General features: G+C 38.5%; 1 protein-coding gene across 1 annotated transcript in view; it reads right to left on the bottom strand.

Moving 5' to 3' along the window:
* Window positions 1–25,277, bottom strand: part of COL19A1 (collagen type XIX alpha 1 chain) — a 348,383-nt gene that overhangs the window by 149,136 nt on the left and 173,970 nt on the right. The window contains exons 14-15 of the mRNA XM_060235557.1: window positions 12,127–12,180; window positions 5,978–6,031 (exon numbers count right to left, since the gene is read on the bottom strand). Coding sequence (XP_060091540.1) covers window positions 5,978–6,031; window positions 12,127–12,180 — 108 coding nt within the window. The remainder of the gene's footprint in view (window positions 1–5,977; window positions 6,032–12,126; window positions 12,181–25,277) is intronic.

The following is a 25,277-nucleotide window of genomic DNA, read 5'->3' as shown; positions in this document are numbered from 1 at the left end:
GGCTAAAGAAACTGCAAATGAGTGACAGGTAACGGAACTCACTATGATTGGGGACTGCATCAAACTGTTGAGAAAGGGAGTTAGGCAGTTGGAGAAAGCAGTTGCTGAGAACAGGAGTTGGAGATTTGATGAAGAAAGGAGTGGTTGCTTAAGACACTCTCTCATGTGAGAAAAACCTAATAAAACAGGGTCTGTGTCAGAGCCAGTGTGGAGTGGCTGGGAATAGGAGAGACTCTGGTGGGAGACTGTTCTCAAAAGTACAAACAGTCTCTGTGTAAAACAAAGAAGCGCATCTTGAAAGGGAATTTTAGTTCTCCAATATTAAGCTTATTGTCCAGTGGAAGAAGACTGTCAGTCTGGAAGATCAGGATTGGACAAAGGCCCTCAAACACCAAAGTCCCAGGTTACTGCATTGGTTGCAAATGTGGGGCTTTTAACATCCTTATTCAGCCTCTTCAAATTGGTACTTGTTTCTCAAATATACCTGAGAGTGCTGATTCAAAGTTTCCAGCATTCACATGGCACATTCCTTCTGCACACCACGCAGTGCTTGCCAGACCCAATGTACCTCCAACATCAAAATCTTGTCCCAAATGGGGAGACAAATATTTGAATGGGCACAGAGAAAAGTCTATTTATTCTTGTTCCAACCACCTCTGAGATTACTAGCTCTGAAATAAAGAAGCATGCTTTGGGGTGCACAAAGCTAAAGTTAGGCGATGTTTTACATATCCTGTGAAATTTGCTCATACATGACAATGACTCCAGAGACTGGCTAAGATTATGACTGCGCAAGATGCCCAGCATGGTATTTCTCACATTTATACTTGTTTTGCTATTCTTTACTTACAACAGCAATTTATTTATATTTAATTGTATTATATGGCAAAATTCCAGCAAGCAGAGTCTCCCTAAACTTTTATATGGATTTTCATATTACTTATAAATGTAATTTATTAACTACACAATTCCAGTTTTAAAATACCCAAAGTTTATAATTTATGTGCTCTTATTTGTTACTGGAAAATTAAGATTCAGAAGTGCCTGGAGAATTTACTTTGTGAAACAATGCATCAGTGCTCCATTCCCATTGACTTTGATTAATCTCAGGCCAGAATGTGTCAGAGAAAATTACTCAGAGAAAATTTTCAGACTAGAAAACTAATAATTAAGTGAATCTTGCTCAACTCTAACCTTCTGCTAGGGAGAACTTTTAGAAAGTAATGTTTGTTCTGCCTACATTAATTGTTCTCATTTAGTCAGCCCTTTTCACTGCTTTCTATTTTTTTTTTTTTTTTTTTTAAAAACTACTAATGGCTTTTTCTGATCTAGGGTCATAACATTATGTCAACCTGAACATTTCTACAAAGTTCTACTAAATGTAACCAGAATATTTTGTTCCTCCATTATAAGCTGTCTTAGAAAGATTGCTAAATAAGGTTAGGGTACATGTGCTTCTTTTTTCATTTATATATTTTATTGAATTTTGAAAATATACAAGTTAATATCAATATTAATACTCATATGCAATTAATTAATCTTATGGAATCACGTTATAAATAAGCATAAATACTTACGCACATACAATAAAATATCTAGTAAGAATTTTAAGTTATATAGATGTGTCTAGATATGTAGACCATTTTCTATCCAAGAAGATAGATCAAGATGAAAACAAGATTAAAGTTTACACAATACTTCCAGCATCAAAATACAATCAATCTAATTGAACCCATATTTTCATTAAGCTATTAAGTAAGCATTGCTAAGAATTCTTAACTGCCTAAATAATTTTTATGCAAACTATTACAGATTATTCCAAAAATTACAGTACTATTGAGTAATTACTATTAGGTGTGATCCGCGACTAACACAGTAAAAGAAAAGGAAGGTAGAAAAAGAGAGAAATAAAAAAGTACTAGTAAAAGGAAAAGAAACAAAAACCAAAACTGAATTTGCTGTAATGAACTTAATAAAAGGAAACCATTTCTCTGTGAATTTCGAGATATCATTGTCTGAGTTTGAATGTTGGATATGATCTGTTATTTTTTCTAGTATGAGAATGTCCCAAACCTTGGGTAACCAGCTGGAGATTGTTGGAACTTGAGGTGATTTCCATTTTGATGCAATTAGGCTTTTTGCTGCTATCAGCATGCTAGATATCAGTGTTCGCCTGTACATGTGCTTCTAATATGCTTTTGCACAAACCACGAAAAGCTGGTGCAGTCTGCCCTCTATGATTAGGGTACATCTACATCTCAAATACCCTGTCTTAGATGGGCCAGGCTAACTCAGTCCCATCAGATCTCAGAAGCTCAGTGGAATCAGCCATGGTTAGTATATAGATGGGAGACCATCAAGGAATTCAAGGGTTGCAATGCACACATACATTTCAAACAAATTCTATTTTATATCAGTTTAATTTTACATCCCCTCCACAAAGACGCTTGGGAATTACATAGAATAAGGACAATTCTCTTGCCAAAGCCCTGTCTGATGTGAAATTATCTGACACTTTCCTTCCTAAGCACCCTCTTAACCTGGCACAGAGCCTGGCATAATTAAGTTGAGTACATTTCTGGTCTACTTTGTAGCTGTTGTGGAAATATTTTTTTAATTCCACAAGTGCTACTACACAATGCTGCCCAGCTGAGGTCTTCCAAGTTGTGAGGAGGCACCTTCAGCAAGCCCCTTATGATGTAAGCCCAAACAGTTCAGAGGAACACTTGTTTGTTAAAAACTTCCCAGGTGGAGAAGATCATACTCCTAATAACTTCAACACCATTGTTTCATCAGTTCAATCTCAGAATGTTTCAGTGCTTTGACTAGTTGCAGTGCTTTTGATGATTTTCAGTAACGGTAGCCTGAGGATTTTGACAAGTGGCCCTGAAAGATGCAATCTGCTTCATCAGCGCTCAGTGTGTTAGCTTATTACATCTTGCTGGATTATCTAGCAGAGCCCACATAGCAATGAATGCTTCACTGAAAGAGGGGGTTGATGCCATGCAATTTGAAGGCAGCAGTTGTGAAAGAAACCTTCCTAGACCCAAATGATTTGAATAACTATCCTCTGATAGCAAATGCCATGTTTTGGGGCAAGGCGCTTGAATGAATGATCATCATGTAATTCCAATTTTATGAAATGAAGTTTGAGTTTTTATTTTTATTTATTACAATATTTGTACATCATCTTTCCTCTGAACTCAAGTGGGAAGGCCATTTCCTTCCAGCCAGGCTGTCTTTTTCTGACTGAAACTGCTATAGGTGCCCTAATAAACTACAGGACGACTGCATCTGTGACCATGATGCTTCTGCTGGTGGCTTCTGATACCATCCTTCTGGACTTGTTGGGTGAGATAGGGGGCATGATGGTTAGGTGGTTCTAATCTTTTCTGGCTGATTGTACAAGAGATGGTGCTGTGTGCTTGGTGGTATTTGTGCTATAGAGCGCTGTAGGCTCTTATTTTGTCCCTAGGTCTGTTAATATCTACATAAAACTTCTGGGAGAAGTCATCCAGAGATTTCTAGTGCAGTATCACCAACACACATATGGAACCCAGCTCTATTTCTCCTTCCCAGCAGAGTCAGGTGAGTCAGCAAATATTCTCATAAGGGCTTAACAGTAATCATGGGTTGAGGGTCAATATATAAAGCTTCAGAACATTGATTTAGATAAAAACTAGGTGTGGCTGGTTGATGACATTGCCACTCAGAGATAGAGTCCTCTGATCTATAGAGGATTGTAGTCTCCCTAAGGAAGCAATCTGCTTGTTAGAGATGCTGCTCTATATATGTGTACAGATGGAAGTGCCTCCTTGGCACTTGGTGACCTCCTTGGTGACAATTAGCAGCACCTTTTATCAACTCTAGCTGGTGCACAAGCTGCATCCTTTTCTTTAAAAAGCAAGATTTTACCTTAGTTGTTCACAGTGCTTTTTTTTTTTGTAGAAAAAGCCCAGTAAGAGCTCATTTGCATATTAGGCTACACAGCCTGCCCTGGAGGCACGTGGCTGCCGCATGGCAGGTTGGGCCAGCCAGAGCCCTGGCCAGCCCAGGTGGAGCTCTGCTCCTGTGGGCTCCGGCAGAAAAAAAGCCCTGGTTTTTCATTCTGAAATCACATCCAGGGTAGATTACTGCAGAGAACTCTACATGAGGCTACTTTTGGAGAGTGCTTAGAAATTCTGGACAGTCCAAAATGCAGCACTGTAGTATAAGTTAAATATAATGTACTTTGCAAGTCTAGGTTGACAATTCATTTCTCAGTGAAAGTCAAAGAGCTGGTTATTACCTTTAATTGTATTTGAAGGACTGTCTGCTCCAATATGAACTAACCAGTCAGATAAGATCTTCTATGAGGGTCCTCCTGCATATGCCCCTCCTTAATTGGTTCTCCTGCCCAGTTTATTAAACTTTAGTTACCAGTTGAATTTTTTTTTTTAAATTCCTTTGCCATATTTTTTTCTCCAACAGTTATTCCTCTGTTTATCTCTGCTACTTTACAATGTATTCAATGGCCTGTTGCTTTATTGTGTTTTAGTTCTCCACACTGCTTTTAAGCTGACACAGTTTTATTTTGCTGCTACTTTAAGAGAGAAAAATGTTCCCTGCTGTTATTAACTGCGCTGGTTTTTATCTGTTTTACTGGTTTTTACTTTCTAGGATTATGTATACCTTTTTAAAGATGATTCTGAGATACCTCAATTTTTTAAATGTACAGTACAATGAACAACCTTTAAAATACATAAAAACAGGCTTTCCTTGGTAGGGAGAATGGGTGTTCCATAGTTTGTGCTAGGTATATCTGTAGGGATTCCAAACAGCACGTGGCCACATCAGGAGAAGGTGTCATGAATATTGATTGAAATTTTCCATATGAAGGATGGGGACACCTTTGAGAGCAGTTCTAAGCAGACTTAACCCTCCCCCCCCCAAAAAAAAGTCCACTTTTATTCAATGGGGCTTATTCCTGGGAATAATTATGGACTGCAGACTTTGTTTCTGCCTGTCCTCCTCCCTCTGCCCCTTCAGTGATCAACAGGTTACTACTTAGTCTTGTATCTTGTAGCATTCTCAAAAATATCAGGTATTGTCTTGATCTTTTCCCATTTCTGATATCTTTCTCTCCTTGCATATCATTCATTTCCCCACCCCATTCCTCCTTCCTCTTGGGAAAAAATATAGACAGCACAAGGACAGCCAAACCAGAATCTAATCCCTAGTTTTACTTTTATTTTATTTATTTTATGACTTTAAATTATAGTTTTATGTGAGCATTCTTGAGAATACTGGTGTAGGAAGGCACTGTAAAACTATGCCAAATGAATAAAATATGACTGTCATCAAAAAGCCTATTTTCGTGGTTTTGCTGCTGTAATATGTTAACTGCAACTTGGTAGCACTTTCCCCCACCAAGGTATGCAAGTGGCACTCACATGGTGATTTCCCATAACAGCACCAGTGAATCTCCCACATGGATGGACAGTGCTTGAGAAGTACCTTGTAATTAGAAGAGGCTGAAATAAGTAACATTTACATATTTGTAAATGCAGGTTCTAATCTCAGAGGAGAACCTCTTTGGGAGCAACCATACACTCTGGTTGAAGTGACCAGGCAACAAAGAAGTTGTTCTGATGGATGTTTGCCACAGTCACCTTTAAAAAGTGATGCTATAAATGCCTGGAAATGTCCCTTTCCCCTTGTGATTGCCATTTCCCTTATATAGGAGGGAAGTGTGAGAGATATACACACCTGTTTTGACCAATGCCACAAACTGCAAATGTCCACAGTAATCCTGCAGGTATTTTATATTGGAAAAAAGTCAGGAAAACAGTCTAAAAGAGGCTTTTGCAATCTTCACACCAATGCTTAGAAAAAATAAAATTTGACTTCTTGCTCAGTAGAGCACGGGTACAAGCATTTTACTGAAGTTTACACTGAGACCAGTTAACACATAGGAGTTATTGCTATAGTTACTCACCCTCTGACCTTCTTTTCCTTGTGGACCTTGAGGACCTTCTATCCCTAGTCCACTCTGTATAAACACAAACATTTCAGAAAGGTAATTAATATGACCTAGTTACGTGCTGTTCAAAAAAACATAACAAGTCTTCAATTACACAAGTCTTCAGTCTTTGACAAAAAGGACAAAATCCAATGGAGGGTGGTTCAGCCTCCTTTCCAAGACACTCCAACAACACCAGCAATTCTCAAGCTATCTCCCTAGCCTTGAAACAGGACCCATTAAGTCTCACCATATGAGATGCAATAAATCCCTGATTGGACCTCTCAGGGCTTTTAACTTTATGTAAAAGAATGTGTATGTGTTTGGAAGAGGTGATTTAGATTGGTTAAACCTTTTCTTCTACTCCAGTTCTCATTCTCTCTCCCAATGGCAAGCCTTCCTTTCTTCATACCTTCTATTGGCATACTCAGGCATAATCCAATGACTAGCCATTGAAGTTGCTGGACTTAGAAAGGAGCAACTTTGCTTACGATTGCACTGTAAGCAATCTCTGACTGGATATCTCATATTTTGTTTCCTTAAACCCAAAGCATATTTCAAATATTTTAATTTTTCTACATATATACTAAGTCCGGGTTTCATTGACTGCTATGATGACTTCTCTGTTTAAAAAAAGAAGATCCATTTAGAATTAATTTCACCTAGAAATCATACATGTTTTTGATCAGAGTTTAAAATATTGACATTATGAAATGATGAGAATTTAGTAAGGAAAACAACACTGACTACATAATTTAAACCCTTGTGTGGGGGCACAGGCCAGCCATCTGAGATGCCATTTTATACTGAAGTGTATTAGTAATAGAAGGGAACAGAAAACTATTTTTATGTCATTTTTCTAATGAAAAATACATAAATCATTTTGTGTCAATTGCACAGGCTGCAGATTTTTACAAAACATAAATCTTCTCAGAGGGGAAAAAACTGGAGCTTTCCTGCACTACTGCTCTGAAGAGATAAAAAAATAGCCTAAAATAACAGCAACATTATCTAAGGAAAATTTACCTTGATAGGATACTGCACACAAGAACAATGACCCACTGAGAGTGTTACAAATCATTCCATGATCATTTCTATACTAAAAGAGAGCATGATCTTGAATAATATTAAGTAATAGAACTGTTTAAAGCAGAGTTATACTGAAGAGCGATAGGTCAGTGGTAGATGATCTGCTTGGCATGCAGAAGGTCTCATATTCAATCCCCAGCACCTCTAGCTACAAGGATGAGGCAGCAGCTGATGTGAAAGACCTCTGCCTGTGACACTGGAGAGCTGCTGAGTAAACAATACTGACCTTGATGGATTAGGGTTGCCAAGTCCAATTTAAGAAATATCTGGGGACTTTGGGGGTGGAGCCAGGAGACTTTGGGGGTGGAGTCAAGAGACATTGGGGCAGAGCCAGGAACAAGGATGTGACAAGCATAATTGAACTCCAAGGGAGTTCTAGCCATCACATTTAAAGGGACAGCACACCTTTTTAAATGTCTTCCTTCCATAGGAAATAATGAAGGATAGGGGCACCTTCTTTTGGGGCTCATAGAATTGGACCTGGTCCAATCATTTTGAAACTTGGAGGGTACTTTGGGGAGAGGCACTAGATACTATACTGAAAATTCAGTGCCTCCACCTCAAAAAATAGCTCCCCCAGAGTCCCCGAAACCTCCAGATCAATCCCCCATTATACCCTATGAGAATTGATCTCCACATAGGGAATGAAGTGCTCAGCAGTCATTTCCCTCCCTCCCCCTCCCCCGGCCGTTTCTGGTGACTCTGAAGCATGGGAGTGGCCTCTCTACTCATGAGTTGCTGCCAACTTTTTCCAAATAACACAGACACATCATCCCAAGAGGAAGCCTTTCAATCAGAGTGAAGCCTCCGGAGGTGGAAAGGCACATGGTCCTCTGTGGGAGGGGCTTCCCCCCACTGGCCAGCTGACTAGGAGTGGGAAGGAGCCTGGGAAAGCAGAAGAACTCCTGCTGGGACCTGGGGATTGGCAAGCCTATGATGGACCAATGACAGTACTTGGCAGCTTCATATGTGTGTAAACAATGGCCTATATTTGGAAAGAATGACAGACAAAGGGGGTCCTGTTAACAGCCTTGCTCCCGAACTTGTGGCTTGTAGCACTGATAGCTACCACCCCCTTTGTGCAGGATCACTCTGGGGTCAGAGAAGCCGGGGGGTGGGGACAGTATGGCACTGGAGCAGCTCTCCAGGCCTTCAGCCAACCAGAACTTTTATTTCATTACCAATCCATCCAGGCCCATAACTAGGCCAAAAGCAAATAAGATAAAAAGTAATCCTATCAACTTTCTCTCCCCTGAAGCCTACATACTCCCCTTGTGTTTCTGGGGTTCCAACTTCAGAGGCCCCTTAGGTACAGCAGAGCAGATGGAGCAGAGGTCTGCAGAGAGAACAGGAAATCTGCAAAAACCAGTATCCCTTCTTAAGAAAATGTAAGTGCCCTTAAGTCTCTGGAACTGCATGGCTGGCTACAGGCCAATATATTTTCCTTCCAGATGTTAACTTATTAGCAAGTTTATCTTTATAAACATATGCTTCTGTAAAGCACCACATGAGCCTGCCAAAACATTTTGGAAATGTAATGTAGTTCATTAGTACATGTTCAGCCACTCAATTGGGCACACAATGCAAACAGTTATTCTTGGGGCCATTCCAGAACACAAAAATGCCAGGGAGTAAATACTATGTCCCTTTTCTCCATATGTCTCCCCCCACCACCCACCCCAAAAGAATGAAGGCAAAAGATTCCTTTAGAGACTTATGTGCATCCTTTCCTTTTGATTCTTAATATGTCTCGCTGATAACAATGAAGCTAATTTCCAAATAACTGTCATTAAGATTTTGGCTCTACTTTGAGAATTTGCCAAATGGATCCCCATCCCTAGACCTAGAAAATGGTATGCAATATTACATAAGATAGATTCTGTGACAGCACAGTGAATTACACCACAGGTTTCTGTAAGACACTGCCAATCATCCTATACAGCAAATGTAAAAATATTAAATAAAGAATATATTGGATCCAAAGAAGGCAATGTTCTGCAAACATTCACACAGAAGCTTGCACCACAGTTCAGAGTGTGCAGTAACTGGCAAGCTCTTCAGTACTTTACATGCTTGTGCTTTTACAAGCAGAAGGACCTCTTTGGATTTAGTTTTACAGTTATCACTCAACATTCTAGCATGAGGTATAAAATAGCCTTTCCAAGAGCAGAGTATGCTTTCTGCATTCAGAAGGGCAGCTTTGGATCTATCACAGTGCCTGTACATATGTTTACACTAAGAGAAAACAACCTACAAATTCATCCCCACTTAGCATGCACCATTAGAACTGTGTTGTATATTATTGGCTGAACACTTCTTTACTGAATTTGTACCTGGAAAGGACTACAGCACTTGTCTAGGCCTGAGTGAACAGCTTTCTGATTTTGTTTTCTTTGTTCAGAACATGTTATCTGATGCCTCATTTGACTAGGCCCCAAGGAGTAAGGAGCCAGCATTCCAAGTATCTGTTCAGTAAGCAAATCTTAGGTGCTTGTGCTACTGACTGACTTAACCCTTGGCTTCTGTGTAAACATTTGGTGCCATCTGGATGAGTATTTTATAACTCCCAAAGGGATAGGCCCACAGGAACGTACAGAGGGATGCTCATTTTCCTGGGGAACTAAACGCTGTGGATCAAGTGTCAAGAGAAATAGTTTTCATATACTTTACAAGAGAGATCACTGTACCACCTTCCTTCACCTGTCACTCTTGTGACATGACATCCAGGCTTAAGCTCTGGATACCAGAAAGGAGAGAGGAGCTTAGCCAACTGTGTCATTTCAGAGAAAAGTCCCTGGCTTTTTTTTACCCTAATTCAGCACCTTGACAAAATGATGAAAATAATGTTGTAATCCCAGGATGGCTCATTAAGAATATCAGACTTGAAGTAACACATATAGCTACAATCTCTGTGCTGACATTAGTTAAATAATTTTAACATTGGAGAAATAATTTACCTCGGGTTAGAAGATTCAGAATGTACATATGCAATTAAGAACATTTAAAGAATGGAACATGCTATTAAAAATCATTTGACATTTTCAGCTCAATTATGAACATATTTTCTGGGAAGTAAGTTAAAATGATTTTTTTCCACTCCCCACCACCCCCCAATCCATATTGTAGCAGTGGTTCTAATCTACATTTTCTTAAATGTGTAAATCAGGTGAAGAAATTCTGTTGTTTTTTGAAACAGTTTTGCCCTAAGTCCTGGAAGTAAGTAGATACTGCTGGCAGAGACAGGGTCACTGTGTTAGATTGATAGCTTTGCAGGAACTATAATATTTTTGTATTCTTTTTAGCCCTGTGGCACACTACTGATGCTCAAAAATATTTTTGTAATAGTGGTAAGCTTCCTTTCAGTTTATTGAATATTGGGCTTCCTATAACCAGGGCTTTTTTGTAGCAGGAACTCTTTTGTATATTAGGCTACACTCCACCTGATGTAGCCAGTCCTCCTGGTGCTTACAGTAGGCCCTGTAAGAAGAGCCCTGTTAGCTCTTGGAAGATTGGCTACATCAAGGGGGTGTAGCTAATATGCAAAGGAGTTCCTCCTAAGAAGCAGATTCCTTTCTGGAATTTTACATCAAGTACACAACTTATCTGACAATGAAAAATTGATCTTTTTTTTTTTACCATTGGACACGAACCCCTTGGTTTTGCGGAAGGTAGCACTTTTTGCACTTCCAGCTAGAAAAGTTAGATCCAAGGTGGCTCCTAGTAATGTACCACATTGAGCACAGATATTATTTTAAACATACCAACAATGTACTTATGAAATTTTAAAAGTGTACAGTTCTAACCTGAAGATATGCTTTTTAACTGATTTTTGAATGTAAATTTATATACTGTAATTTTATATTGTAATGGTCAATGGCCACATACAATAAAACTATTACCTACCTAAATAAAAGGAGTTCCTGCTACAAAAAAAAAGCCCTGCCCACAACTATCTTTATTATTGTGAAGTAAATGTACACAAGTTTACTATATAAGATAAAAGCCATAATTTTCATGATTGAAGTGGAAAATATACAATGATTTGACTCCAAGATTGTTTCACTGAAGTAATTGCTGGATGTGTATGGTAGAAAAAATTGTGTATTATCTTAACACAGAAATCTTTTACAAATAATCATATTGAATAATGAGAAGACAAAAACACCTTTTAGATAAACAGAGACTAAATGCATCCCATGTCGCTCTTAATATTTCAGGTGTTCCAAGTTGCTAGGTGAGTATTTTGTTTCAGTTGAAGAAAGTATTAATTCCTAATTAATTATCCACTAGTAATTTTAGTAATAGGCAATCAGTCCATACCAAATAAAACAATACTCTAAAAGTCATAAGTGCTCCCCCTTGTGATAATTGTCTTGTATACTTACACTAAGGGCAGCTGGTCCTGGAGGGCCTATGTCACCCTTAGAAAGAAAGAAACAAAACAGTAAAACTTCCCATGTCACCAAGAAAAATATGTCTGATCATTTGGGTCTACATACAGATTTAAAAAACATGGTTTACAATTTGCTGTTAGACAAAAGCAAGAGAACTAGTTTTATGTCGGTGGCACACATTAAGATAAATAGATATCCTAGCACTATGTAACTAGAATCCAGGTGCATTGTGATAGCAGTCCAGCACTGCTGAAAACATTTACATTACATTACTATCTGTATTGCAGTCAAATCAGTCTTTACGCATAGCACCAAATTATTGCTAGCAGCGATCAGTATAAGTGGTGTGATTTCTGTTCCCAGGCAATTCAGTGGGGAAGGACAATCTTGTTGCTGGGAAGAGCATTAGCTGAGGGAGATAGCTTGTTCATGTGTCTGCTTAACACAAGAGGAGTTAACATTCCAGCACAGGAAAAAGAGAGGTACAGAACTTCCAAAAATGGCAGGGGAGGGGAATTCATGAAAAGGTCTTGGGAGAAGTGGGGAAGGACAGTTGCTGGTCTTGTCATTCATTGACCCAACCTTGCCTTGATTTTTGAGAAATAATTTTTAGCATGCAAATGCCTTTTCACAAACAAATACCTTTTCACCCTTTGGACCAGGCATTCCATGATCACCAGCATCACCTTTTAAACCCTATAGAATGGGCAAAAGAAACATAATAAACACACCATTGACTACAGAATATTAACATTTGTCCCACCATAATAAAGCATTGGAGCATCTTGAAAATTACAACTAAAACTATGAATCTTCAGAAAGAAACCATAGCTGGTTGTGTCAATTACCTGGAGAACAGCCATCAGTCATGAAAAAACAATTAGCAGTTTTGCTTTGTTGAAAGATCAACAATACAATACTGTTCCGACTCCCGGTGTGAGAGTCCAGCGGGGCTGACGTTCCCTGGATAAGGGGAAAACGTAATACTTTGTTCAGGGTAGTAAAAAGCCTGTCTTTCGGGCTTTCTGCCTACAAATCTCAGATAGAGATTTGTCCAGGATACGCAGACAAACTTTGAGGTGGTTAACCTCAGCTGATGAAGGTTCTCGGAGGAGATCTTTTTGAAGCTTTGAGGACCGCCTAAGAGAAGTGGCGTTTCCAGCATCTACAAAGTATTACAGAGCCATTTAATTGGCATAAGCCTGTCGGGACCTCATTCTCTTTTGAAACTGATAAACATCTGAAGACGGAGAGACCGAAGTTCGATTTGCATAGGTATTAAGAGGTACTTGTTTACAATCTCTCGCTCCGAGACTTTTTTAAGCTAATCTAAATAACATTGGAAGCTGGGAAAGATTGAATTACAAAGAAAAAGAGGGGAGGAAGAGAAGGCCTAAAATTTGGACTTTGCTAAAATAAAGACTTTGATAGAAAAGTGAAAGAAAGGAATTGTTTTGAATACCTGTGGTGGCTGACGTATACATCGGTGTTATGGCTCTGCACTTGCAATCAACACAACAAGCACTCCAAAGATCACGGTAATTGGAGAATGTGAATTGGGGCTTTGTGAACCAGGAGGTAAAGACGAGATTAACAAAGAAGGTAAGAGGAGCAAGAAGAAGGCTTCGCTAGGAATTTTAACCATAGAGAAATTACGATCGTCATCTTGAAGAAGAGAAAAAAACTGTTAAAAATCAATATTTAAGGTCGGAGAACGGCAAAATTAGTTTTATTTTAAAAGGCAAGTTCTAAGCTATTAGATTTGGTGTTGGATTTTAGAATTCAAGATTTTAGAATTTTTGAAGATTTTTTTTTTTATGTCAGAAGAAAGACAAACTCATGCAAGAGCCCACTCTTTGGATAAAATGCAGAGCCAGTTTGATGCTATGGAGGCCAGGATTATGAAGGGCGTGGAAAAGATGTTAACAGCTTGCAAAAAAGAACTTAAGAAGGATATTGGAGATCTTAAAAAAGAAATTGAAGATTTCAAAAATGAGGTGGCTGCAGTAACAAACAGAGTCACGGATGTTGAAGAGAAAGTTAATGTACATGCTTCCACCTTATTAAAGCTTCAAGAAAAGGTAACAGTACATGACTGCAGATTAATGGAAACTCAAGTGCGTCTGAGAGGAGTACCTGAAGGGGAGGAAACTGACTCAATGGAATATATGGTGAAAATAATTGCTGACTTTTTAGAGGAAGATCCTGAAAGGTCCAGAAATATGTTTGACAGTATGTGCAGAGTTAATTCATCATATGCAAAAGATAAAGGCCTACCAAGGGACATAGTTATAAAACTAAGGACAAAAGACATGACAGGGAAAATTCTGAAAAAAAACTTTCAAAAGACTCTGACAGTGGAAGGGAGCAGAGTCAAAATAATGAAAGAACTGCCAAGACAAGTGATAAATGACAGAAAGAAATACAAGAGACTGACAGAGAAGCTACGTGCTAAAGGAACAAGATACAGATGGATAACACCTGAAGGTTTAGGCTTCGAGCTACATGGAAGAAGGATAACAATAAGAAATGAGCAGGAGCTGTGCAGCTTTTTTTGAAGAAAATAAAGACTTTGCACCATAATGGATTACAAATGACTATCTTGGAATATAAATGGACTAAATTCACCACAAAAAAGAAAAAGCAACATTTCATTGGATTAAAAAACAAAAATGTAATATAATTTGTCTACAGGAAGTTCATATACACCAAAAGGATTACAAATTTTTATGGAATAAACAACTGGGGTTGAAATTTTTTTCATTGGCAGAACAAAAGAAAAGAGGTGTGGTTTTTTTATATTAAGGAACAATTGGAGCCAAAATTGATATTTAAAGATAAAGATGGAAGATATGTAGCAGTAGAAATAATGATTGATGCAAAGAAAACATTGTTATTAGGACTATATGCACTTCCAGGGGAGGAAAATGTCAAGCTGAGCTGTCTTTAGTAACGGGAGCAGGCTGGAACTTCTGTTCAGGGTAGTGGAAGACAAATTAATGCCTACTGCCTACTTTTCTCAGTTAGAGAATAGTCCAAGACATGCACGGAAAACTTTGAAGAGATTTACCTTGGCTTAAAGGGAGCCCTGAAGAGGGGTCTTCTTTGACGCTTTGAGGGGTCTCAGGGGAAGTTGCATAGTCATTGTCTGCAGAAGTGCCCAGAGTCATTTATTTGACATAAGCTCGTCAGGAACCTAACCTTCTTGGACATTGCTAAGCATCTAAAGCTTTGAAAGACCAGTAGAAACTTGGATAATTGGAAGAAAAGGTACAGAAGATTTTTTTTTCATTCCGGAGCTATCTATAGCTTAAAGGGACAAAAATAAAAGGTGGGAAAAGGAAATATAGAGAGCTTGGAAGAAGAGGAAGGAAGGGGTGAAATTTGGACTTTATAAATATAAAGGACAGTGTTAAAAACTGCTAAAAAGTGAGAAGGAATTTATTGTTTTGTATACTTGCGGTTTGAAAGTAAAAGCAACATCGTCATACTGGAACAGACCTGCAGCACATCTGAGCAAGACAGGAAATACGTCAAGTATCGTGAGATCTCCTTGTGAGTTGGTGGCAACAACAACAGGAAGCAGTAGAAAGAAAACCTACTCTAGCAATATATACCATTGAGAAACATCGGCGGCCATTTCTGGAAGGCTAAATTAAAAATATTGTTTTTAAAAGAATTCGGGACATTAAAAATTACTGTATTACAAACTCAAATGAGACATTTGTTGAATAAAGAATTGGAATGGAATTTGCAAAGTTTGCAACAGAAATCATTTGAAAGTGTGAATAAACCTGGGAAGTACTTAGCTTGGCAATTGAAGAAAAAGAAAGAAGATAAAATTATAAACAAAATTGTGGCTATGGAAAAGAAGTAGTAGACCAAGAAGGAATCAAAAGAGAATTTTTTAAATATTATGCAAATTTATTTAAAGGTGTGAAAAGAAAAAAAGAAAAAAATGAAAGAGTATTTAAGAAATATTAAAATAGCACCTTTGACTGAATATATGAAAAAGATTTTGAATGATCCTATAGAAATTGAAGCAGCAATCAATGCAATGAAAGTAGGTAAGGCTCCTGGGCCAGATGGATATACAAATAAATTTTATAAAAATTTAAAAGAGATAGTACCAAAATTGCAAAAATTGATGAACACAATAAAAACAAAAGGGAAAATTCCAAATACTTGGAAAGAAGCTGTAATTTCGTTGATCCCTCAGGAAGATAGAGATGTCACAAATGTAAAGAATTATAGACCAATTTCATTACTAAATAATGATTAAAAGATATATACAAGAATCTTAGCAGAACGACTTAAGCAATATTTGATTAACTTCATAAAGGAAGATCAAGCGGGATTTCTCCCTAAAAGGCACATAAGAGACAATATAAGAACTGTTGTAAATATTGTAGAATATTATGCGAAACATCCAGAAAAAGAGGTGGCATTATTTTTTGTAGATGCAGAGAAAGCCTTTGATAATTTGAATTGGGACTTTATGTTTGCAGTAATGGAAAAGATAAATCTGGGAGAGCATTTTATAAGAATGACAAAAGCAATATATATGGAACAACAAGCAAAATTGTGCATAAATGCAGATCTTACAAATGAAATGAAGGTGAGCAAAGGTACAAGACAAGGATGTCCGCTTTCACCATTGTTGTTTATAATGACTCTTAAAATCTTGCTAAGGCAAATACAAGATGATAAAGAAATAGAAGGACTGAAAATTAGAGGATTCTCTTATAAATATAGAGCATTTGCAGATGATATTGTGTTTATAATGGAAAATCCGATACAAGTGATACCTTTGTTGCTGGCTAAGATAAAAGAATATGGAGAGATAGCTGGACTTTACATAAATAAAGAAAAATCAAAATTTCTATGCAAAAATATGCAACTAAATAAACAGAAAGACGGGATGTGAAGTTACCTTTAAAGTTAAGTATTTGGGTTTAGAGGTAACAATGAAGAATATTGACTTGTACAAAAATAATTATGAAAAGTTATGGCGTAAGATGGATGAAGATATGATGAAATGGAATAGACTTAATCTGTCTTTGTTGGGTAGGATTGCTGCAATTAAGATGAATATTTTGCCAAGAATAATGTATCTGTTTCAAACTATTCCGATTGTGAAAGACAGTAAACAATTTAATAAATGGCAAAGGAAGATCTCAGAATTTGTATGGGCTGGGAAAAAACCAAGGATCAAGATGAAAATTTTAACAGATGCTAAAGAGAGAGGAGGAGTTCAGCTTCCAGATTTAAGATTATATCATGATGCAGTCTGTTTGGCATGGATAAAGGATTGGGTGATGTTGTTAAATAAAAAACTCTTAATGTTAGAAGCTCATGGAAATAAATTTGGCTGGTATGCTTATATGTATTATGGAAAAAAAAAGATGGATGGTTTTTTCCTCACCATTATATCAGAAATAATTTGTTGAATACATGGATAAAGTATAAGAAATATGGTGATGAAAGAAAGCCATTATGGATAGTACCAGCAGAAGTAATAAAAATAACAGCTGAATCTGATGAAGAGAGAGGCTTGTCATATAATCAATTATTAAAGATTCAAGGTGAAAAAAATGAATTAAAATCTGCTGAAGAGCTGAGTAATAAGTATGATTGGTTTCAAATGCAACAAATAAAAGATTTGATGGATAACGATATTAAATCTGAAGAAATTAGATGCGAACAAACAGAAATGGAAAAGGTTCTGCTCGGAGATAATGAAAAATTAATATCAAAAATATATGTTATTGTTGAAAAGGTCTACAGAAGAAGTAGTAAAACCTCAAATGATTAAATGGGCAATTAATGTAAATAAGGAAATACAGATGGATACATCGGAATATCTTTGGAAGAATATCAACATGGCAGAGTATTAAAGAGAATTGTTTCAAGATGATGTATAGGTGGTATATGACTCCTAAAAAGTTGGCAAAGACGAGTAAGAAGATGTCAGCTAGATGTTGGAAATGTAAAAAACATGAAGGTTCTTTTTATCATATGTGGTGGACATGTGGAAAAGCGAAAAAGTTTTGGCAAATGATACAACAAGAAATATCTAAGATTCTGGGATATGACTTTAAAAAAGTAGCAGAGACTTACTTGTTGGGATTACAAAGGGAAAAATTTCCAAAAGAAGATAGAACTTTAATTTGGCACTTGCTTTCAGCTGCTAGGACATTGTATGCGCAGTTGTGGAAGCAAGAAATAATGCCAGAGAAATGGGACTGCATTTTGAAAGTTTTATCGTGGAGTGAGATGGATAAATTAACAAGAACACTAAGAGACTATGATATGGAAGTGTTTAAAAATGAGTGGAAGAAATTTAGAAGTTATGTAGAGAAAGAATGGAATGTAAAAAGACATTGGACAATTTTTTAACAATAAGTATTAGGGAAAGTTAAAATATGAATTTAGATTTTGATAGTTAAGGGTACCTTTATAAGTTAACTTTAAGTATATAGCTTCGGCGGGAGTCTAGTAATGGAGGGAGGGGGGTATAGAAAATATCATATGGGTTAGGGATAGAGGTGATATAAATAGATATTGTTACCATATGTTATCAATAAAAATTGTTTAACACCAACAATACAATACTGTTCCAAATACTGTTACTTCATAGTCTAAGCACACTGCTACACTTTCAAGGCACACATGAAAAATGTTTTAGAGAAATTCGCAAAGTTTCTAGAAATTCAGAGGTTCAGAATAGGGATGGACACAAACCCTGGTTCGAGCACAAACTTGGTTAGTTCATGGTTCCTGAACCAGGGATTCAGGAGAATATCCCTCCCACAAACTCTCCACAAACCTTCATGGAGGTTTGTGTGGGCTGGTGAGGGTTTGTGCAGGCTCCAAAGGCATTGATACCCTTGGAGCTCAACTGGAAGTGAGCTCCAAAAGGTATTTAAATGCCTTTAGAGCCCACCGCCAGCCCCATGGCCCAACCCAAGTGAACCCAGAAGTCATTTAAATGTCTTTGGAGGGTTGGACTGGCTGGTCAGCTCAAAGAGTGAGCTCTAAAAGCCTTTATAAGCTTTCAGAGATCACTGTCGGAGCTCAGTCAAGTTGGGCAGCTCAACTTGACTGAGCTCCCAAAGCTAGCTCAGAAGGCTTTTATAGGTCTTAGGAGCCCTCTTCCAGATGGGGCCTGCCCATATAAGGCTTATATAAGCCTTAAAAGCTCACTCTCAGAGGTCAGTTAAGCCAGCCTGACCCAGATATGGGCTCTCACTTGGGAACTCCCAAACCTGATGAACCACAAACCAGTTAATCCAATGGAAGAGTTCATTGAAGGTTCAGGGTTCATGGAAACCTGTAGCCTTAAGAAACAAATGTTCTCAGCAGCTTTGCTCAGAAACAACACAGTATTGCCAACTTTCAAGCCTTGATTTCTATCAATAAAAGGTAGGGGGAGGGAACAGGGGAGGGATGGTGGCTCAGTGATAGAGCATCTGTAAGCAGAAGGTCACAGGTTCAATCCCTGGCATCTCCAACTAAAAAGGGTCCAGGCAAATAGGCGTGAAAAACCTGGAGAGCCGCTGCCAGTCTGAGTAGACAATATTGACTTTGATAAACCAAGGGTCTGATTCAGTATAGGACAGCTTCATGTGTTCCTATGTTTCCTGGGCTGTTTTGGCCTTTGAGGGAGGACTTACTGGGACCAGGTCTGGCAGCAACTACCTGGCAACTTGTTACCATGAAACTTACATGACTTTCCCAGGCCTGGCTGCTTGGTACTGTTCAACAATAGCCACCTCATGAAAACCAGTGTAGTAGTGGTTACAGTTTTGGACTAGCATCTGGGAGACCCAGGTTTGAATCTCCATTCTGCCATAAATGCCATTCTCAATGTAACCTACTTCATAGGGTTCTTGTGAAAATAAAATGGAGGAGATGAAAATAATGTAAGCTGCTTTGGGTCCCCATTGTAGAGAAAGGTGGGGTATAAATGAAATAATAAATATAACTGAAGTTGGGGGGGGGGCAGATAAAAGGTTGACTAGTGAGGATGACAGTAGGGAAGTAGAGAAGTAGAGAAAGGTAAGGATATGGGGAGTTGCCGGGAGAGGGAAAAAGAAAAGTGTGGCAAAGGGGATATAGGGGGAAATGAGATGCTTTCTGCATTTCCTTGAAGATTCTCTGCCATGCAACTGTGCCATAGTTTTCCTGGGTAGAGGCTGCCAGGGTAGGGAAGGAGGGAAAGCTAAATATGGGGGCCGTGAAAGATAGGAAGGTAAGCTGGTATATGGGAAGGGAAGAAGGAAGTAGAAAAAGGAGAGAGGCTACAGGGGCTTTCAGGGAAAGGAAAGGAAAAATAATGGGAGAGGGGGAAATGAGATGCTCCCCTGTAAGTCCTTGCAGTCCTCTGCTTGTAACAGTAATAATTTGTGGCAAGTTAATTTATTCCGTACGCCACAAAAACCTTTTCTAAACTGACTGGGTATAAATTTTAAAGTAAGAAAAAGATAAACAGTTTCCCACCATTGCCATATCAATGCAGATGAGTGAAACTAGGACCATTGAAAGCTTTAAGTGTCATTCTAGCAGAATTTACAATTCCAAATCCTTTTTTCCACACCTTCAATGCTATTGCTTGGTTTCCAAGAAGAGGAAAGAGAGGGAAATCTGGCTCTAAAATGATAAGCAACATCTGTGCTTTGGTGGGCACAGAAACATTAAATCAGCAAGTGTTCAAAATACTCATATTTGTGCAACTTAACTTCCTGCAGAAATTACATTAATTCACCATCTGGAAGAAACATAATTTAGAGCTATATGAGCATTCAAGTACCCACTTTGGATTAAGTGGTAGACGTTGTAAATACTTCTGTGTTAGCTTTGATTTGCCCCATATTATGCTTGCCAACAATAGAAGAGTTAAATCTAAAGTAGTCTTCACTCTGCCAAAGGGCGAAAAGACCGCCCCCCATGGGATACATTTCTCTGTGTCTTATTAATGCTAACTCATGAAACAATATAAATGTAAAATAATAAGATTCTGAATGGATGCCTAAGTAGCTAACTTATGTACAATAAACAGAATTGGTTAGATGGTAACTCCAGAAAATGAATGCAACGATATATTTCACTAGAGAAATCGTTCAGTGATTGTATTTACAGAAGAGACAGAATTTACAAAAAGGCACATAAGTGTTTAATTTGGAAGAGACTCATCAGACCATGGTGAAAATAAAAGCCTGATCACTTTAAAGCCCTTATCCCTAGTTGAGCCTGGTTATTCACTAGCAAAGGGAAGTTATTTTTCACTTGCTCTGAGACACTAGCGTCTACAACACACTATATGAGTGGCTGGGTACTATTTCATTTCATTTATTCAATTTATATCCTGCCTTTCCTTTATATATTGGAATTCTGTGATCTAGCATGTAAAAAGGTAAAGGAAGTCCCCTGTGCAAGCACCAGTCATTTCCAATTCTGGAGTGATGTTGCATCGCAACATTTTCACGGGAGACTTTTTTGAGGGGTGGTTTGCCAGGAGCTTACCACTCTGTGCCACAGGGCTCTTGATCTAGTTTGTACCTATAGGTATATAAAGGGAATAGCACTGTCTGGCAAATAAACTTTCTGCTTCACTTCTGGCATTCAGAAAGGTCAGAAAATGTGTACCAGTGGTCACAAGGCAGTAGTCTATTTATTTATTTGTATTTATATTTAATTATTCCCAATAGCCAAAGATCACCCTTCTTCTCACAAGCCTTAGCTGTAATTCCAAAACATTATTTTTATTTAAATGTGAGGAAGGGGATAGACAATATGTTCAAATATTGGCTTATAGTGGGGAAAACATGATACAACAGTGTGGTAAGCGCTTCTCCACCCTTTGTGTAATCTTTGATCATTTTGGAGAGCTCCTCATTTGCATTCTGTTTTTTCCCTCAAAGGTTAACTTAAATCTGCTATTTCAATTTGGATTTTAGCTGTAAACTCAGCTATCCAACAAAGATAGCTGTTGATTAGTAAATTGCCTGGAGTTTTATTATTTAAGAAGGTCTTCTTGAGATAAGACTGTGTTTCATGTATAGTAATGGGATAAAAAACCCAGAAGGTTCTAGCAGTGGAATTTATTAGAACTCCTTTATGTTGTTACAGCAGGTAAAAGGCAAGAGCTTGAGCAGCTAATGAACTGGGACAGGAAAATCCCTTCTTTGAGAGGAAGAGAAGAATCTGGGTGTGGTGTTCTAAAGAGACATCTCTTGCTAATTAGGAAAGAAACAAAAAAAAAAAGGCAGCATAAGAATGACCCATGAATTTGAATTAAAGTGAGCAATACTGGTTTCAGCAAAGGTCTGGGACAAAGCAGCCTATACCAGAATGCTGACTACTCTTCCACATATCAACCATTCACCGTGAATAACTTCTTTTCAAACAACTCAGCTTCAGGTTATGTTGAAATGCAACACCTCAGCAGACACCATCAAAGTTCTTCCAGAGAATACCTTCGCTATATGATACTTAGCTATGTTCCATTCCCCCTGCTCACTCAAGGAGAACCAAATCAGGCCTCCCTTCTCTTGTTAACAGGAAACACTCCATAATATTGTTTAAAAACCAAAACTTTTCTCAATCTTTCCTATAACAGCATTCTTAACCTTAGATTTTCTTTCAATAATGTCCTTCTGTGCCCAAGCAAATCTCCCAGCATGTCCATCTGAATCTACTATGGTTCTTGTACTCTTTCATTTGATACTGTATAGAGGTTTGCTAAGACAGTCATTAACCTATGAGCCAGGTAGATAAGGTGCTCACTTACTACTACTCACACTTTATAAATCAGATTTATAAATCAGATTACTTTCCTGATGAGGACAGATTACACAGGCTTTCTGGTCATCACCTATTGAACATAGGGTTGCCAATCCCCAGGTGGGGGCAGGGGATCCCCTGGTTTGGAGGCCCTCCCCCCACTTCAGGGTCATCAGAAAGCGGGGGGAGGGGAGGAAATGTCTGCTGGAAATTCCATTATTCCCTATGGAGATTTATTCCCATAGAAAGCCATGGAGAATTGATCCATGGGTATCTGGGGCTCTGGGGGGCACTGTTTTGGGGGGCTAGAGGCACCAAATTTTCAGTATAGCACCTAGTGCCTCTCCCCAAAATATCCCCCAGTTTCAAAAAGATTGGACGTGGGGGTCCAATTCTATGAGCCCCAAAAGAAGGTGCCCCTATCCATTATTTCCTATGGAAGGAAGGAATTGAAAAGGTGTGCCGTCCCTTTAAATGTGATGGCCAGAACTCCCTTTGGAGTTCAATTATGCTTGTCACAGACATGATCTTGGCTCCACCCCTAATGTCTCCTGGCTCCACCCCCAAAGTCCTCAGATATTTCTTGAATTGAACTTGGCAACCCTAATTGAACATATCCTCAAAATTCAATTTAATTCATAAAGCTCACTTGCAAGGATCTTTAGCAACTGACAGAAAATATGATAATGAAGTTGGATCTGGATGGGATACTATTGAATACTGAGGGATCTGTTGAGGCTGGGTGAGTGGGTGTCAACGTGGCAGATGAGGTTCAATGTGGCCAAATGCAAAGTAATGCACATTGGGGCCAAAAATCCCAGCTACAAATACAAGTTGATGGGGTGTGAACTGGCAGAGACTGACCAAGAGAGAGATCTTGAGGTCATTGTAGATAACTCACTGAAAATGCAAGACAGTGTGCAAGTGCAATAAAAAAGGCCAATGCCATGCTGGGAATTATTAGGAAGGGAATTGATAACAAATCAGCCAGTATCATAATGCTCCTTTATAAATCGATGGTGCGGTCTCATTTGGAATACTGTGTACAATTCTGGTCACTGCACCTCAAAAAGAATATTATAGCATTGGAAAAAGTCCAGAAAAAGGCAACTAGAATGATTAAAGATTTGGAACACTTTCCCTATGAAGAAAGGTTAAAATGTTTGGGACTCTTTAACTCGGAGAAACGTTGACTGCGGGGTGACATGATAGAGGTTTACAAGATTATGCATGGGATGGAGAAAGAAGTACTTTTCTCCCTTTCTCACAATACAAGAACTCGTGGGCATTCAATGAAATTGCTGAGCAGTTGGGTTAGAACGGATAAAAGGAAGTACTTCTTCACCCAAAGGTGATTAACATGTGGAATTCACTGCCACAGGACGTGGTGGTGGTTACAAGCATAGCCAGCTTTAAGAGGGGTTTGGATAAAAATATGGAGCGGAGGTTCATCAGTGGCTATTAGCCACAGCATATTATTGGAATTGTCTGCGGCAGTGATGCTCTGTATTCTTGGTGCTTGGGGCGGGGCAAAGTGGAAGGGCTTCTAGCCCCACTTGTGAACCTCCTTGGCCTGATCCAACATGGCTTCTCTTATGTTCTTATGTATTCATTTTTTGGGGATAGATAATGTGAAGAGTTACTACATTGCTCCCAGGTAAAGATTCCAGAGCAATAGTGCAAAATAGAGCATATCAGGAAATTTGTGTTTAGGGACTATATCACATTGTAATGTTCAGAAGTCTACTCCATGTTCCAGGGCACCAGAATCTGTAGTTGTTTGAGGCTAGGTTTTACCTGTGGCTTTCTATGGACTGCAGCTACTGTATATAAGCTGTTATGAAGAACTCTGGTGGGCCTCGTTATTTTTCATTTGTTTCATACTATTTGCTCTGAACAATGTTATTATTTTATTTACTAGAGAAGACTCTCAACATATTCTGGAGTGACTGCATGTTACACATAACACTTTCTACACTAAAATCATAGAATCAGAGAAACCAATTTTATGACTCTATGATTCTATGATTTTAGTGTAGAAAGTCAGTTTGGGGACAAAGTTAAACCAGGATTAAAGCTCTAGTGCGAAATTGGTCTGTGTCTGTGACAGAGCAGGAAACAAGAACTGTTGACTGCGTCCTTGTACATAGTAGGGATAACACTGAGATCAGATTAGCAACTGTAAATCAAGTCTGCCAGTACTGGGTTGATGGGGATGATGGCTAAAAGGACAGGTAACAACCACTTTTTGTGAAGGCAAGAGTGAAAAATAAGCATTCTCACTGATGGGCTCTCAAGTTTCTCAAACAAAGATGAAAGGCTTGTCCAATATTAGAAATCCTGCTCAGGACCTTCAGTGAGTGGACTGAAATGAAATATTACTTCATTTATATCCCACTTTTCTCCCAAATGGGGACCTAAAGCAATTTATCATTCTCCCCTCCTCCAGTCTATCCTCACAACAACCCTATGATGTAGCTTATTAAGTTATTTAATTTGACTTTTATCCTGCTCTTCCTGTGAATCAGGGTGGATTACAACATTGAATAATAGGATATAATTTTTTTAAAAAAACTTTATGATCAATAACCCTAAAAGACAGCATCCAACTACACCATACAGTTTCCTTGGTGTCCTGATATTAATTTGTTTGGGAGCCAGTTTGGTGCAGTGGTTAAGTGTGCTGACTTATCTGGGAAAACCAGGTTTGATTCCCCACTCCTCCATTTACAGCTGCTGGAATGGCCTTGGGTCAGCCATAGGTCTCACAGAGCTGTACTTGAAAGGGCAGCTGCTGTGAGAGCTCTCTCAGTCCCACCTACCTCATAGGGTGTCTGTTGAGGGGAGGAGGAAGGTAAAGGGATTGTAAGCTGCTCTGAGACTCTGAGATTCAGAGTATAGGGCTGGGTATAAATCCAATATCTTCTTCTTTTTATTCTTCTTGTTATAGTTAATGACATAGTTGATGGCAAGCTGCTGGTAGAAAGACAGTGGCTGAGAGAGAAAGG

The sequence above is a fragment of the Heteronotia binoei genome, chromosome 1 (assembly GCF_032191835.1).
Source record: "Heteronotia binoei isolate CCM8104 ecotype False Entrance Well chromosome 1, APGP_CSIRO_Hbin_v1, whole genome shotgun sequence".
NCBI lineage: Eukaryota > Metazoa > Chordata > Lepidosauria > Squamata > Gekkonidae > Heteronotia > Heteronotia binoei.
This window is presented reverse-complemented; position numbering and strand designations above follow the sequence as displayed.